At 40.8% G+C, this 15078-nt stretch overlaps 1 protein-coding gene across 3 annotated transcripts; it reads left to right on the forward strand.

Moving 5' to 3' along the window:
* The first annotated feature begins 1305 nt into the window (after positions 1–1305).
* Positions 1306–12885, forward strand: pdzd11 (PDZ domain containing 11). 3 transcript variants are annotated; one of them, XM_033030646.1, is made up of 7 exons: positions 1306–1410; positions 5865–6008; positions 7089–7172; positions 8080–8136; positions 9397–9495; positions 10614–10674; positions 12365–12885. In XM_033030646.1, the coding sequence occupies exons 2-7, from the start codon at positions 5898–5900 to the stop codon at positions 12457–12459; spliced, it is 507 nt and encodes a 168-aa protein (XP_032886537.1). In that variant the 5' UTR covers positions 1306–1410; positions 5865–5897; the 3' UTR covers positions 12460–12885. The 3 variants fall into 3 exon arrangements, with proteins under 3 accessions (XP_032886537.1, XP_032886539.1, XP_032886538.1); XM_033030648.1 differs by having other exon boundaries at positions 12379–12885; XM_033030647.1 differs by having other exon boundaries at positions 1324–1410; positions 5885–6008.
* Positions 12886–15078: the final 2193 nt, after the last annotated feature.

Raw genomic sequence — 15078 nt, forward strand, 5'->3', positions numbered from 1 at the left:
AATCTGGGTTTTATGTTATGATTGGAAGAAGCTCAATGGGTGTGAAAATAGTGAAAAGAAATGTATAAAGATAGAAGACATCCCGATCCTCGGTGTGCCTCTAGGGGACATCAGTGGAGAGGCACCTATTCTGCAGAATATGAAATTAATAAAAACACTTCTTTGTCTGAATTTGTCTCGAGCATTTGTGATTTTTGAATCTCACATTATGAACAGATGTTGCCTGGCCCGCCGAGTTCCCCCAGCATTTAGTGTCTTTCTTCACTATGCTAAAACTATCACTATGTTAAAATTGTACATGGCATTGGTGAGACCAAATCTGGAGTATGGTGTACAATTTTGGTCGCCCAATTATAGGAAGGATGTCAACAAAATAGAGAGAGTACAGAGGAGATTTACTAGAATGTTGCCTGGGTTTCAACAACTAAGTTACAGAGATAGGTTGAATAAGTTAGGTCTTTATTCTCTGGAGCGCAGAAGGTTAAGGGGGGACTTGATAGAGGTCTTTAAAATGATGAGAGGGATAGACAGAGTTGATGTGATCAAGCTTTTCCCTTTGAGAATAGGGAAGATTCAAACAAGAGGACATGACTTCAGAATTAAGGGACAGAAGTTTAGGGGTAACATGAGGGGGAACTTCTTTACTCAGAGAGTGGTAGCGGTGTGGAATGAGCTTCCAGTGGAAGTGGTGGCGGCAGGTTCGTTGGTATCATTTAAAAATAAATTGGATAGGCATATGGATGAGAAGGGAATGGAGGGTTATGGTATGAGTGCAGGAAGGTGGGACTAAGGGAAAACAGTTGTTCGGCACGGACTTGTAGGGCCGAGATGGCCTGTTTCCGTGCTGAAATTTTTATATGGTTATATGGTTATAGGTGCCCTTGTCACTTATGTACCCTCCCGCCACCAGGATGATATTTCTTCCCTTGTTTGAGGGCCGCCTCCACAGACGCTGCCCGACCCGCTGGGCTCCACAGCTCGTGTTCAAGAAGGAACTGCAGATGCTGGAAGATCGAAGGTACACAAAAATGCTGGAGAAACTCAGCGGGTGCAGCAGCATCTATGGAGCGAAGGAAATAGGCGACGTTTCGGGCCGAAACCCTTCTTCAGACTTCCACAGCTCCTTGTGCTGTGATCTGTGCTTGTGTTTGGCTCCAGGAAGGACATCGCGTCACAATCCGTTCTGATGTCATCCTATAATCACGTGGTCGTCGTGATCATCTTTGGTCTTGATTGGCGACGACCGTTGCTGACGTCAGACGCAGGGCGGCGAGAGGGGGGGGGGGGAAGAGCAGTTGCCCTGGAACCCGATTGGCCGTGACCGCTGGTGACGTGAGGCGTAGGGCGGAGGCGGCGGTTGGCGACGGGCGGAGCGGTTGCCCTGGAGCCAGGTTTAAACCAGAGTCCGAGGTAAGTTCCGGGGGGGGGATCGCCCGGGGGTTTAAATCACATCATGGACGGTCAAAGGGGTTTTCCTGCACCTGGCTCCGCTGCATTCAGCTCCTGCGGAGTGCAATGTTATTGGAGCCGAGGCCCACGAACAGGTCGCTGCTTCTTCGCGAAATCTCCTTCCACTTTCTCTGCGGGGTTTGTCGTGTTGTTGGCTTTGTTAATGGAGTTAATGCATGGAGTTACAATGGACAATAGGTGCAGGGGTAGGCCATTCGGCCCTTCGAGACTACCGTGGCTGCTAGAAGCTACACCATGTGCAGAGTAGCATTGGAAGGACAAGAGATCCCACCGGACAAAATTACCTAAATCTTCTGTCAGTGAAAGTTATTGTGTCTAAAGTAACATTGAAGAGAAACATAGAAAAATAGGTGCAGGAGTAGGCCATTCGGCCCTTCAATATACAATACAATAAGAAATTTGGTTTCTGTAGTCATACACACAAGGAAAAGAACCATCAGGAATAATCTTCCTGCATCTAGCCTGTCCAACCCCTTAAGAATTTTGTAAGTTTCTATAATATCCTCCCTCAATCTTCTAAATTCTAGCGTGTACAAGCCGAGTCCATGCAGTCTTTCTTCATATGAAAGTCCTGCCATCCCAGGAATCAGTCTGGTGAACCTTTGCTGTACTCCCTCTATGGCAAGAATGTCTTTCCTCAGATTAGACCAAAACTGTACGCAATACTCCAGGTGTGGTCTCACCAAGACCCTGTACGACTGCAGTAGAACCTCCCTGCTCTAATACTCAAACCCTTTTGCTATGAATGCTAACATACCATTTGCTTTCTTCACTGCCTGCTGCACCTGCATGCCTACTTTCAATGACTGGTGTACTATGACACCCAGGTCTCGTTGCATCTCCCCTTTTCCTAATCGGCCACCATTCAGATAATAGTCTACTTTCCTGTTTTTGCCACCAAAGTGGATAACCTCACATTTATCCACATTATACTGCATCTGCCATGCATTTGCCCACTCACCCAACTTATCCAAGTCACCTTGCAGCCTCCTAGCATCCTCCTCACAGCTAACGGTGCCCCCCAGCTTCGTGTCATCCGCAAACTTGGAGATGTTGCATTCAATTCCCTCATCCAGATCATTTATATATATTGTAAATAGCTGGGGTCCCAGCACTGAGTCTTGCGGTACCCCACTAGTCACTGCCTACCATTCTGAAAAGGACCCGTTTTCTCCTACTCCTTGCTTCCTGTCTGCCAGCCAGTTCTCTATCCACATCAATACTGAACCCCCAATACCATGTGCTTTAAGTTTGCATACTAATCTCTTATGTGGGACCTTGTCGAAAGCCTTCTGAAAGCAATGTGTGCTTCCCTTTCTAATCCTTTAGTTACTTAGACAGCTCACTCAATGTTTTTATATTGATTACAATTATATACTTCAGATGAATTTAAATGTTTAAATTTGGAACAACAGAAGGTAACTAAAAAGGCAATATGGGGAGAAAAGATGAAGTACGAAGGTAAGCCACCCAAGAATATAAAGAAGGATAGTAAACGCTTCTTTAGGTATGTGAAAACGAAAAGATTAGTTAAGACAATTGTGGGTTCATTGAAGACAGAAACAGGTGAATTTATTATGGGGAACAAGGAAATGGCAGATGAGTGAACAGGCACTTTGGTTCTGTTTTCACTAAGGAAGACACAAACAATTTCCCAGATGTACTATGGGACAGAGGATCTGGGTGATGGAGGAATTGAAGGAAATCACATTAGTCAGGAAATGGTGTTGGGTAGATTTCTTCTTATCGAGTCCACACACAAGATTAGAAGTTGTCCAGCCAGAGCTGAACACACGTCTCGGCATCTGCATACAATGGTGTCTGTCTTGTGCTGCTTGTGATTCTTGTGCATGGTTCTGGAAAGATTGGTGAAAACAGGGCCGCAACATGAACTCTCTTTCCTTGTTCCCGTTGGGTTGATGGGATTGAAGGATGATACATCCCCAGGGCCTGATGGTCTGCATCCCAGGGTACTCAAGGAGATGGCTTTAGAAATCATGGAAGCATTGACAATAGACAATAGGTGCAGGAGTAAGCCATTCGGCCCTTCGAGCCAGCACCGCCATTCAATGTGATCATGGCTGATCATCCCCAATCAGTACCCCGTTCCTGCCTTCTCCCCATATCCCCTGACTGCAATTTTTAAGAGCCCTATCTAGCTCTCTCTTGAAAGCATCCAGAGAACCTGCTTCCACTGCCCTCTGAGGCAGAGAATTCTAGACTCACCACTCTCTGTGAGAAAAAGTGTTTCCTCGTCTCCGTTCTAAATGGCTTACTCCTTATTCTTAAACTGTGGCCCCTGGTTCTGGACTCCCCCAACATCGGGAACATGTTTCCTGCCTCTAGCGTGTCCAAGCCCTTAACAATCTTATATGTTTCAATGAGATCACCTCTCATCCTTCTAAGCTCCAGAGTGTACAAGCCCAGCTGCTCCATTCTCTCAGCATATGACAGTCCCGCCATCCCGGGAATTAACCTTGTAAACCGAGGCTGCACTCCCTCAACAGCAAGAATGTCCTTCCTCAAATTAGGGGACCAAAACTGCACACAATACTCCAGGTGTGGTCTCACTAGGGCTCTGTACAATGGCAGAAGGACCTCTTTGCTCCTATATTCGATTCCTATTGTTATAAAGGCCAACATGCCATTCGCTTTCTTCACTGCCTGCTGTACCTGCATGCTTACTTTCATAGACTGATGTACAAGGACCTCCAGATCCCATTGTACTTCCCATTTTCCCAACTTGACACCATTTAGATAGTAACCTGCCTTCCTGTTTTTGCTACCAAAGTGGAGAACCTCACATTTATCCGCATTAAACTTAATCTGCCATGCATCTGCCCACTCCCCCAACCTGTCCAAGTCACCCTGCATTCTCATAGCATCCCCCTCACAGTTCACACTGCCACCCAGCTTTGTGTCATCTGCAAATTTGCTAATGTCACTTTGAATCCCTTCATCCAAGTCATTGATGTATATTGTAAATAGTTGCGGTCCCAGCATCGAGCCTTGTGGTACCCCACTAGTCACTGCCTGCCATTCTGAAAGGGACCCATTAATCCCTACTCTTTGTTTCCTGTCTGCCAACTGCTTCTCTATCCATGTCAGCACTCTACCCCCAATACTCTACCCCCTCCTCCTCTCCCCTCCTCCTCTCTCCCCTCCTCCTCTCTCCCCCCCCCTCCTCTCTCCCCCCCCCCTCCTCTCTCCCCCCTCCTCTCTCCCCCTCCTCTCTCCCCCCTCCTCCTCTCCCTCCCCCCACCCTCTCTCTCCCCCCACCCTCTCTCTCCCCCCACCCTCTCTCTCCCCCACCATCTCTCACCCCCCCACCATCTCTCACCCCCCCACCCACTCCCCCCCTTTCTCCCCCTTCCTCTCCCTCTGTCTCTGCCCCTCTCTCTGTCTCTGTCCCCTCTCTCTGTCTCTGCCCTTTTTAACCCCCCTCTCTCCAGAAGCGCCTGCGAGTTGTGGGCTATGCGTGAATGGATAGGGCAGGGATGGGGTAAAAGGAGCGAATGAATAATATTAATATAATATCAAGGGGGGTGGTTAGTGTGTGTGGGGGGGTGGTTAGTGTGCATGCAACGCCACTGACCGCCCCCCCGACAACAACCGCGCGTTGAGGGGACGCGACCCAACTTGGTCTAGTATATACCTAAATATGCCATTCTGTCAGTTTCAAAGTAATTAAAATAGCAAAATCTGGATTGAATTCATTGTACACATACACAGTGGCGGATGACATGAATAACCAATTGCCAATTGAAATGCCAGTTCTGACAATTGTGAGCATTTTGTAAAATGGAAATCAAAATTGTTTGAAGAAACACCACGCACTGGTGGCTAGTTTAGTTTTAAAAAAAAACATGAATATAGCCTAACAATCCTGCAAGATTATGAACTGGTGGGTCATTAATTTTAATTTAGTGTCTTTTTTATATTATTTAAATTATTGAAGTGAGACCTGTATTGAAAATGCTCACTTCCATAAAGGCAGTTGGCAAATAGTACAATTTTATAAGTTAGTAATTTGAAGTCCATTGAATGCTTGTCCTTTACGGCTACAGAATTACAATGTGTTCCTACTGATGTGCAACTTGATGTTATTTTTGGTAGGACTTTGGTCTCTAGTTATGTATGATGCAGAATTTTTTTTTTTTAAAGTATATATCTAAGAAACGAATTCCAAGTTAAACAAAAACAGGACACGCATACGTGACCATCTTATAGGACAGAAACCTTCAATTCACTGAGAGACAGTTCGATGCTACAATAAATGGTCTGTTGGTTCTTTCTGGATGAATGAAAGGTGGCTGAATGTCCTTCTCTATATCTATTATTTATAACAATATTTTCATGGTATTTTGCTTCAGTTTATGACCTTGTAATTACAGATTTTGCTGGATTATTTCAGAAATAGTAAACCAATGTCGAATCGTGTATACACGGAGCCAAAAGGTACTTATGATGATTATCAGTATCCAGTTGTGTTTTTGCCACCATATGAGAATCCTCCTCCCTGGATTCCACTGCATGAGGTAATTGTTTGTACAAATTGTTTTCTCTATAGTACTGTGTTGATTACCTCATGGTAAAGGTTTCTATCAGTGTGATACTTTGTGTCCAAGATGGCTGTCGGAAGGGAGAGTGTACGCTGGCGCGGTTTAGCTGCCGCTGCTCTCTCTTCATTGTGTTTTTGATTTTTTTTTGTCTGTATCGAAATCTGTCTTTAATTTGTGTATTGGTGATGTCTTTATTATTTATTTTACTCCGATTATGTTTTTTACTCTTGTTAAATTCTGTAAGGTGTCCTTGAGACTTTTGAAAGGTGCCCATAAATAAAATTTATTATTATTATTATTATACTGAACATTGCAGACCTAATTGTGAAGGGGAAACTTGCTGAAACCAAACTGGCTCATTCTTGATGGTGTAACCCAATCTGTGAAAATGGCATTTCTCTTCCTTTTTTCCCTTTCTAAAGGGTACCTTGTTCATTGAAGATAGACACAAAATGCTAGAGTCTCAGTGAGTCACACAGCATCTCTAGAGAAAAGGAATAGGTGACGTTTCGGGTCGAGATCCTACTTCAGACTGGATTTCGAACCGAAACATCATGTATTCCTTTTCTGCAGAGATGCTACCTGGCACGTTGAGTTACTCCAGCATTTTGGGTCTATCTTCAGTGTAAACCAGCTTCTGCAGTTCCTTCCAACACACCTTGTTCATTGAGGTTGCTACCTCCTACCCATCATATCTCATTCAGGGTGAAGATGCAAATAACAAAGTATCTTGAGTTCCTAAGCTAAGAAAGCAGAGCAATGATGTTCATGTTGGGTATCTCTGAGGATTCTGACATTCCAGGTGTCAAACTTGCATCTGTGTGGTTTCATTTAGGGTGGACATTGGGAACACACAAACTTGACAGGGTGTACCGTGAAAAATTGGCAAGGTGGACATGTCATGGCCCCTTTTGACCCTTTTAATTGTATGCTTGAGTTAACATGTTAAATTATGTTAAATCTAACGTGAGTAGATTTTACATTTTTCAGCAAGTGAAAAATATGGTATGATTGTATTATGGAATAACATTTTGAAAAAACTTTTGAATTAATTAGAGGTTACATCACTCCGATTACAACAACGAGCTGACCCAATTTTTGCCTCGCACAGTCCAGCTGAAGAAACCCTCTGGGGCTCAGGTAATAAAGTTTCCTAGGCAAGGACAGGTCTCAGATGTCTACTATTGACAATCTTTTGTATTAAATGTTAAATTTATCCATTAAGTATGATATTCCATGAAAAAATTAAATTAAGTTGTGCTCTCAATTAGAGCTACAATTTAGGTTGCAAGAATTGTCCATAAAACAAACCCATCTCCAGTGCTGTTGTAGTTTTAGCAAGGGCATAACAAGGAAATTCTAGTTTATTTTTCAGACTTTTGAGGAATTTGTGGGTGTGATAATTTGGATTAAATTCATGGCATTAAACTGCCTTTAATTTGTCACTAATTTGATTTAGCAGTTTTCCTCTGTGCAGATGTATTTTGAAGTGGCCAGTTTGTTAAATTGGCTCAGAAGGAATAAGAGGTTAGGAAAAAAATGCAATGCTGCTTGTATCGTTTGCGAATTACTCATGTTTGAAGGAATCTTCAATAAAAAGTGACTTCTGGCTATGTAAACACCTAGCCTTCAATTTCAGTTTAGTTTAGAGATACAGCACGGAAACAGGCTCTTCAGCCCACATAGTTCCTGCCAACTAATGATCCCCATGCACGAGCACACACTAGGGACTATTTACAATTTTTACCAAAGCCAATTAACCTACAAACCTGTACGTCTTTGAAGTGTGCGAGGAAACCAGTGCGTTCGGTGAAAACCCACGCGGTCACGGGGAGAAGGTACAAACTCCATATAGTGAGGATCAAAACCGAGTCTCTGGCGCTGTAAGGCAGTAACTCTACCGCTGAGCCACTGTGTCACCCAATTATAAAAATAATTGTAGAAAGTTATCTATCGTTTGAATTTGGCGGTTTCATATGAAGAGTTAGTGAATGTTTTCCTAGAAACAGTGTAATTCGGATGGAACTTGTCTTCCTGTTTCCTGCAGCTTGGGTTTAACATCCGAGGGGGAAAGGCCTCACAGCTTGGCATCTTCATATCAAAGGTTGGTGTTTTGGCTTACAAGGCTTAAATGAGTCTCAGTGAGTTACTTCAAGTTTTAAATTGAATGTAGGTTGTTGAACAACATTTGCTTTGCAATCTGCCTTCTAGAATCTATTGTGAAATGAATTTGGACAGTCTAAATCTGATTCCCAGTGAATGTAACAACACAGCACATCACTCATCATTCTTAGCCACAACATTCATCATTTGTCATTAATTTGTCCATGTCACTCTACTGAAATACCCTGATAAGCAATAGATAATAGCTGATGTTTGGCTAGGTGCAAAAGAGCACTAACTAGTTTTGGTAATGACAGCCATGAAAACAGCCAGATTGGTGTGAAAAACTCAATCTGGTTCACTAATAACCTTCAGAGAAGTAAATCTGCCATCCTTAGCTGGTCTGGCCTGTACATGATTTCTGACTTGTCCCTGTGGTTGATGATTAAATGCCTCTACAGTAGTCTAGTAACCAATTCAACTGCAGTATAGTTACAATAAATTAATGAAGGAATAAAATAGAATGGTCTACTTGACCTTGTCCTAGATACTGAATTTGGATATGGCTCAGCTGACTTTGCAAAGTCCTTCTGACAACCATATGGGGACCAGTGTCTATTTGGAGCTCGTCCAGACTAATCAAGCAAGTGTGACATAGTCAGCTGAGTTTTAAAGTGTTGAGAGAGTAGGCTTTTCATTTAAAATTTAACCTGCCCTCCACTTGCCATGAAAGTACTTGGTGAAAGAGAACATTCAATGTGAAAATCACATTATTTCCTGCAATTTAATATTAATTTGATATGCACAGAAATTCACCGCATTCCATTAAAAAAAAATCTTCCTTTTCTATGTGCACCACTCCTGAGGGAAACGTTGTTGATATGTCCCAGATTTCTTGCAACACAGAAGATTTAGAAAGATAATAAGTAAATTAAGTGGCGACTATCTCAAGAGTCGGGGTCTTTAATTGTTACGTGTAACAATTAACGGAACAAGTCGCTGCAAGTAAGAATTTCATTGTGCCCTTGTCAATATATATTAAAATTTAAATCTCTTGGCCCTTGAGATAGATAGCACTTAATTTAATAGGACCTGTTATCTTTCTATATTTTCTGTGTTGGCAGAAAGTTGGTAACATGTCACCAACCTATCTCTCAGTCAGGATTGATGTACAGAAAGGGAAGTTTTTTTTGTTTTTTTTTTAATAGATCATGGTGTTGAGTACTAACCTTAAAATTTGGGGATTTACCTTTTGTTGCAGGTAATTCCCGATTCTGACGCAGATCATGCAGGTTTGCAAGAGGGAGATCAGGTTCTTGCTGTAAATGACATTGACTTTCAAGACATAGAACACAGTAAAGTAAGTATCATAATTTATTGTAGAAACAAGGAACTACAGATGCTGGTTAATACACCAAAAGGATACAAAGTGCTGTTGTAACTCAGTAGGTCAGGTAGCATAATTAGAGAACATGGTAAGGTGGCGTTTCAGGTCGCGATCCGTTTTTTCAACCTGAAACATCACCTATCCATGTTCTCCAGGGATGCCCGACCTGCTGAGTTACTCCAGCACTTTGTGCCACCATCGTTCATTGAATCCATAACAGCAAGTGGCTAGAATCAATTAATCAATATGAACAATTGTAACGGCATACAATAGAAACATGACAACTTAGTTTTAAAACTTAAATCTAATTCAGAGTGTGTAGCAGGTACCAGAATATGACATGGTAGTTGATGACCAAGGGCCATTCACATAATTGGCAACTTAAATGCCTATTTCGTGGTTAGCCCTTGAGTAGAATATGTGCAAGATGCTCTAGAAGACGCTGAACCTTGAATTTCAATGTTTTTATTTATTTGGTAATCATTTAATTCCCAGTGTAAGATGCAAGAGAAAATAAGTAGCGACCATTGAGTGGCAAAGAGAGTAAACTAATTTATAATTAGACAAAAAAGTGCTGGGGTCACTCAGCATTCCTGGAGAACATGGATAGGTGATGTTTTGGATCGGGGCCCTTCTTCAGACTTTTTCCATAAATCTAAAGAAGGGTCTTTTGCACCCTTTTGTGTAAACCAGCATCTGTAGTTCCTTGTTTTTACATTTATAATTAGACAATGTCATTAAAATATAATGTATGGTTGCATGCTTGGCTCGTCTACTGTATGTGCTTGTGATGCTGCACAGCAAGATTTTAATTGTACCTGTACCTCAGTGTACTTGTGCATAAGACAATAACTTGACTTGGCATAGTAACAAAGTACAACGAGAGAATGCAGGTAACTGATAGGTTAAGTATAATCTGGGAAAGAGAAAGTAAACACTGAGTCAATGAACTACAGTCTTTGGATAGCAATGCTAATGTTTGAGTGGATCTAGTTCAGAATGTTACCATTATAAAACTTTATGTAAATAATCATGTGCTTTTCTCATTTAAAGCATTTTTCATTGCTAAATTAAAATTTTCCATTGCACAGGCTGTTGAGATCCTGAAATCTGCCAAAGAGATTATAATGCGGGTTCGCTACTTTCCATATAGTAAGTAGAACCTTAATTGTTTTAGGAACAGGTGTTTGTATTCAACTTCAAATTTTTTTTAAAACTGGATCAGATTTCATATTTTCTCATTACATAGTTGGTGGTGATCAAGTGGGACGAAACCAAAGCACCAAAGGGAAGTGCAATCACCCCTGTGCACTCACAGGGAAAACATGCAGACTACACACTGCAGCATTGGTGACGATTGAACCTGCGGTGTTTCACTGATCTCAATCCCACATGCTGTTGAACTGCATCCCATCATATATATTGTTGGGTAAAGATCCGTTTTCTAAGTTTTATCTGATCCAGTATTCACAATCATTTGTGGGAAAGTTCCATATTTCTACCATGTAGTAGGAATCAGAATTTAATATCAAATGGCTTGGCTGTCATTTCACTATTGGTGGCACAGTGGTGCAGCTGGTAGAGTTACTGCCTCGGCACCAGCGACCCATGTTCGATCCTAACCTTGGGTACTGTTAGCAGAATTTGCACATTCTTCCCACAATGCCGTGGATTTCCTGCGGGTGCTCTAATTTCCTCCTCCCATAACCCAAAGACGTGCGCGTTTGTAGGGTAATTGGCCTGAGTAAATTGCCCCTGGTGCGTAGAGTGGACGTGAAAGTGGGATAACACAGAATATAGTGTGAACGGGCGATCAATGGTCGGTGTGGATCGATGGGCCAAAGGATCAATTTCCATGCTGCATCTCTCAAGTAGATTCCTGTCTGGGGCTCATAATGTGAAGAAATAGATTATTTGAATGTACTTTTTACTCTGGTCATGTGGGGGTGGTAAACAAAAGAAGATAACAGCCAAGTTATTGCTACTCTCTTAATCCCGACTGCAATATTAAACGTACCTCAAGATATCAGGCCAGTATCCATATGGGGTTTGATTATTCTATACAAATCGGGCATAATTTATTCCCCTCAGTAATACCCATCATGTAAAGGGTAATATTCTCTTAGACTTTATAATCATACTCAATATTTACAATCCCAGTCTTCATTGTTGCTATTACAAACTTTAGACACAAGGTGGATGACCTTGCACATTGAATTTGTTTCCCCCTATTCATTCTGGGGAACTTCCAGCTGTAAAACTATTGTAATTATAATATTAACTAAATGTTGTATCAGGGTTAGACAGCATTCAGGGAAAATAATGGCCTTACAACAGACTTAGAAAAAAGTTATTTACCTAAAATGGTGAGATAATAGAAATTTTAAAAAATGCAGGGAAAGGAGGAAAGGGGAAAAATATGTGATAGATTGAAAAGTATATTACATTTACACATCCAGATTCATATTTTGCTTTTTCCATTCATTTTTGTCTTTGCCTGCTGTTACCTTCCACCTTATTGTATTCTGTTGGCTTTCACAAATCAAAGTACCAGGGCCAACAGCAGCAATCATATTTCTAGAAACTATTTAGTTTCATCTTGCTGCATGCAGCTATTTCAATTATATTTCGAATTATCTCATTGGTTTTAATTATCAGCCTTGACATTAATGATTTGTATTGCTGACACTGTATTTTGAATAAGGACGACACAATTACTTTGTCGCACACTTTATGAGGACAAACTCATTCACCCAGAGTTGTGAATCTGTGGAATTCTCTACCACAGAAGGCAGTGGAGGCCAATTTACTGGATGTTTTCAAATTATATGTATTATTTTTGGCTCTGTATTTCAGACTTCCGAAGGCAGAAGGAAAGGACAGTTCATTAAAAGGAGGTTCCACCGATGGCCATCTAAAAGGATCACTGCACCATAGCAATTAACTAGAAATCACTGCATTAGTGTGGGATTCTGAAATTAGGTATTTGTTGAAATGCAAATTGAATTATAAATATATTTTTTATTTAGTCAGTCATGCTTTAGACTAACACTTGGGTAAACCCTAACAGTCTTGTGAAGTGAAAATGTACCTAGTTTTGTAAAAGTGATCTCCAACCTGACCAAGGAGTAGCCATAAATGTTTATACAACTTACCCTGGATCAATTTTTAATAATGGATATTGGATTTAGCCTGTTTTTTATAATTAATCTTAGAATAAAAACAAATGGTAGAATTGGGTAGTAACTGGAATGCTGAAGATTCAGATCAATATTGCCACCGCTCCTGCTGCCACTCACTCCACTTCGTTCCAGAAGCTGCAACAATTTGCTTTTGAAATAAAACTTTTTTTTTTTAAATCAATATAATTGTTTGCATCGTAACTACCTGATTTTTCACCAAAGCAAATCATATTGAAAGGGGTGATGGAGAAAAAAAAAAATTCTGTAATAGTTCCAGCTGTGTCAGGTAATAGAATAAATAAAAGCCCTTATTTCATCATGGTATTAATAAACAGAAAACACTGGATGCATCAAATTATTTGAATTAAGGGGTTCTGGAACCATCTATATAAATAGTAGATATGAGTGGCTTCTGTTGTTACACCTTCAGAAATGCCACTGCTGAAACAGGAGACTGTACCAGCAAAAACCTGGGACTTGGGTTTGGTAAAATAAGGCACTGTATAAATGTAACTACTGCATTTACAAATTGTATTCAAATATTTTTGAGTGTCCAGCTGAACCATTCATGGTGCAAGTTGATTTTAGTACACTTTTGGCCGATGCTGCACAGGCAATTATTTTGAGAAGAGGGAAACATTGTTGATGTTCAATCAGCTGCAATTGAAGTAGAGGTGTGATGTAAAAGTCCCTTTGTCGTATTAACACTCAAACATAGTCCATCTTGGAAAAGCACCATACTTCAAAGCCCTGATGTTTAACACAAATTTGAGATGAGACACGCCATTGTTCAATAACTATATTTTACTTGTAACAGTTACAGTGTAGAAAGAGGAAAGTATAATTGAGTAGAATTTTAAATTAACTTAAATTAATTCAGTTTCATTTAAATCTGTAGTTTTGATGAGTTGAAATCAATGTAAACAATTGCTGTATCTGATTTATAATAGCTTGATTCAAGTATAAATTTGACAATGCTGTAATCAGGTTTTAGTATTAAAACAAATACAAAGTTCAAGATTCACCACACGGGGGTTGATTCATTCACTCAATTCCCTCCACACTCCTCTCCGAGAGGCACTTAAGTGTTTTCACAATTGCCTTTAATTTCCTAAAAGTAGAGTTTGAGTGCTGATCAACTGTGTGATTATAGTGTCTATTTCAATTCTGAATTACTCTGACTCTATTGGCAATGGGGAGAAAAATATCTCTGCATGGTTTGATAGTAAGATTAAACGAGAATTTACCAGTTTGAAGTTTGATCTGTATTTTATGAAGAGTTACGATGAGGGATTACGTGCCCTACGCTCCCACCCTTGATCATATACTTAACTGGTATCTCTTCTCTAATCTTACTATGTTTAGTCATTACAGTTATCTGTGATTTCACACCGCTGCTTTGAAGAATGACACGCATGCGCCGTGGCGGGGTTCTTCACGTAATCCCTCATCGTAACTCCTCATAAAATACAGATCAAACTTCAAACTGGTAGGTTCTCGTTTAATCTTACTATCAAACCATGCAGAGATATTTTTCTCCCCATTGCCAATAGAGTCAGAGTGACTCCGAAGTAAAATAGTAATATTAAACGAGAACTTACCAGTTTGAAGTTTGATCTGTATTTTATGAGGAGTTACGATGAGGGATTACGTGAAGAACCCCGCCACAGCGCATGCGTGTCATTCTTCAAAGCAGCGGTGTGAAATCACAGATAACTGTAATGACTAAATATAATAAGATTAGAGAAGAGATACCAGTTAAGTATATGATCAAGGGTGGGAGCGGAGGGCACGTAATCCCTCATCGTAACTCCTCATAAAATACAGATCAAACTTCAAACTGGTAAGTTCTCGTTTAATCTTACAATTTTACTTCGGAGTCACGTGAGTGACTACGTGAAGATTTTAAAGCTGTGATTTCATGCCGTGGAAACGAGTCCATGCATCACGTCTGCCTTGACTGTAGGAGGAATTGTGTTAACATAATTTGGACATGAATTCGACATTGAAATCATAAAATTTGTTAACACAAATTTATAACCCCTTTTTATGGGTTTAAATTAATTTACAGAACTTAAAATTGTTTCTGCAAACGTTCCAGGTTTCATTACTGGTTTATTATAAAATAATTGGAATGTTTTCCCTAGACCATCCTGCTGCCTTGAGGATTTGGTCCATTGGTACATCCAACTGTATCACTGCCGATGTGGCTGCAGCCCTGGTGGAGAGATTTTAAAATATTAGTATACACCCCAGCCTGTGTTAGCACCTGTTTCAGCCATCTTGAGATGGTCTGGACCGTCACTCTTGGTGTGGTTGCTAGTGGCTGACCAAAATGTGGCCGGGCCCGGTGCAGGAGCGAAAGTCGGGCACA

This window comes from Amblyraja radiata, chromosome 12, assembly GCF_010909765.2.
Source record: "Amblyraja radiata isolate CabotCenter1 chromosome 12, sAmbRad1.1.pri, whole genome shotgun sequence".
Lineage (NCBI taxonomy): Eukaryota > Metazoa > Chordata > Chondrichthyes > Rajiformes > Rajidae > Amblyraja > Amblyraja radiata.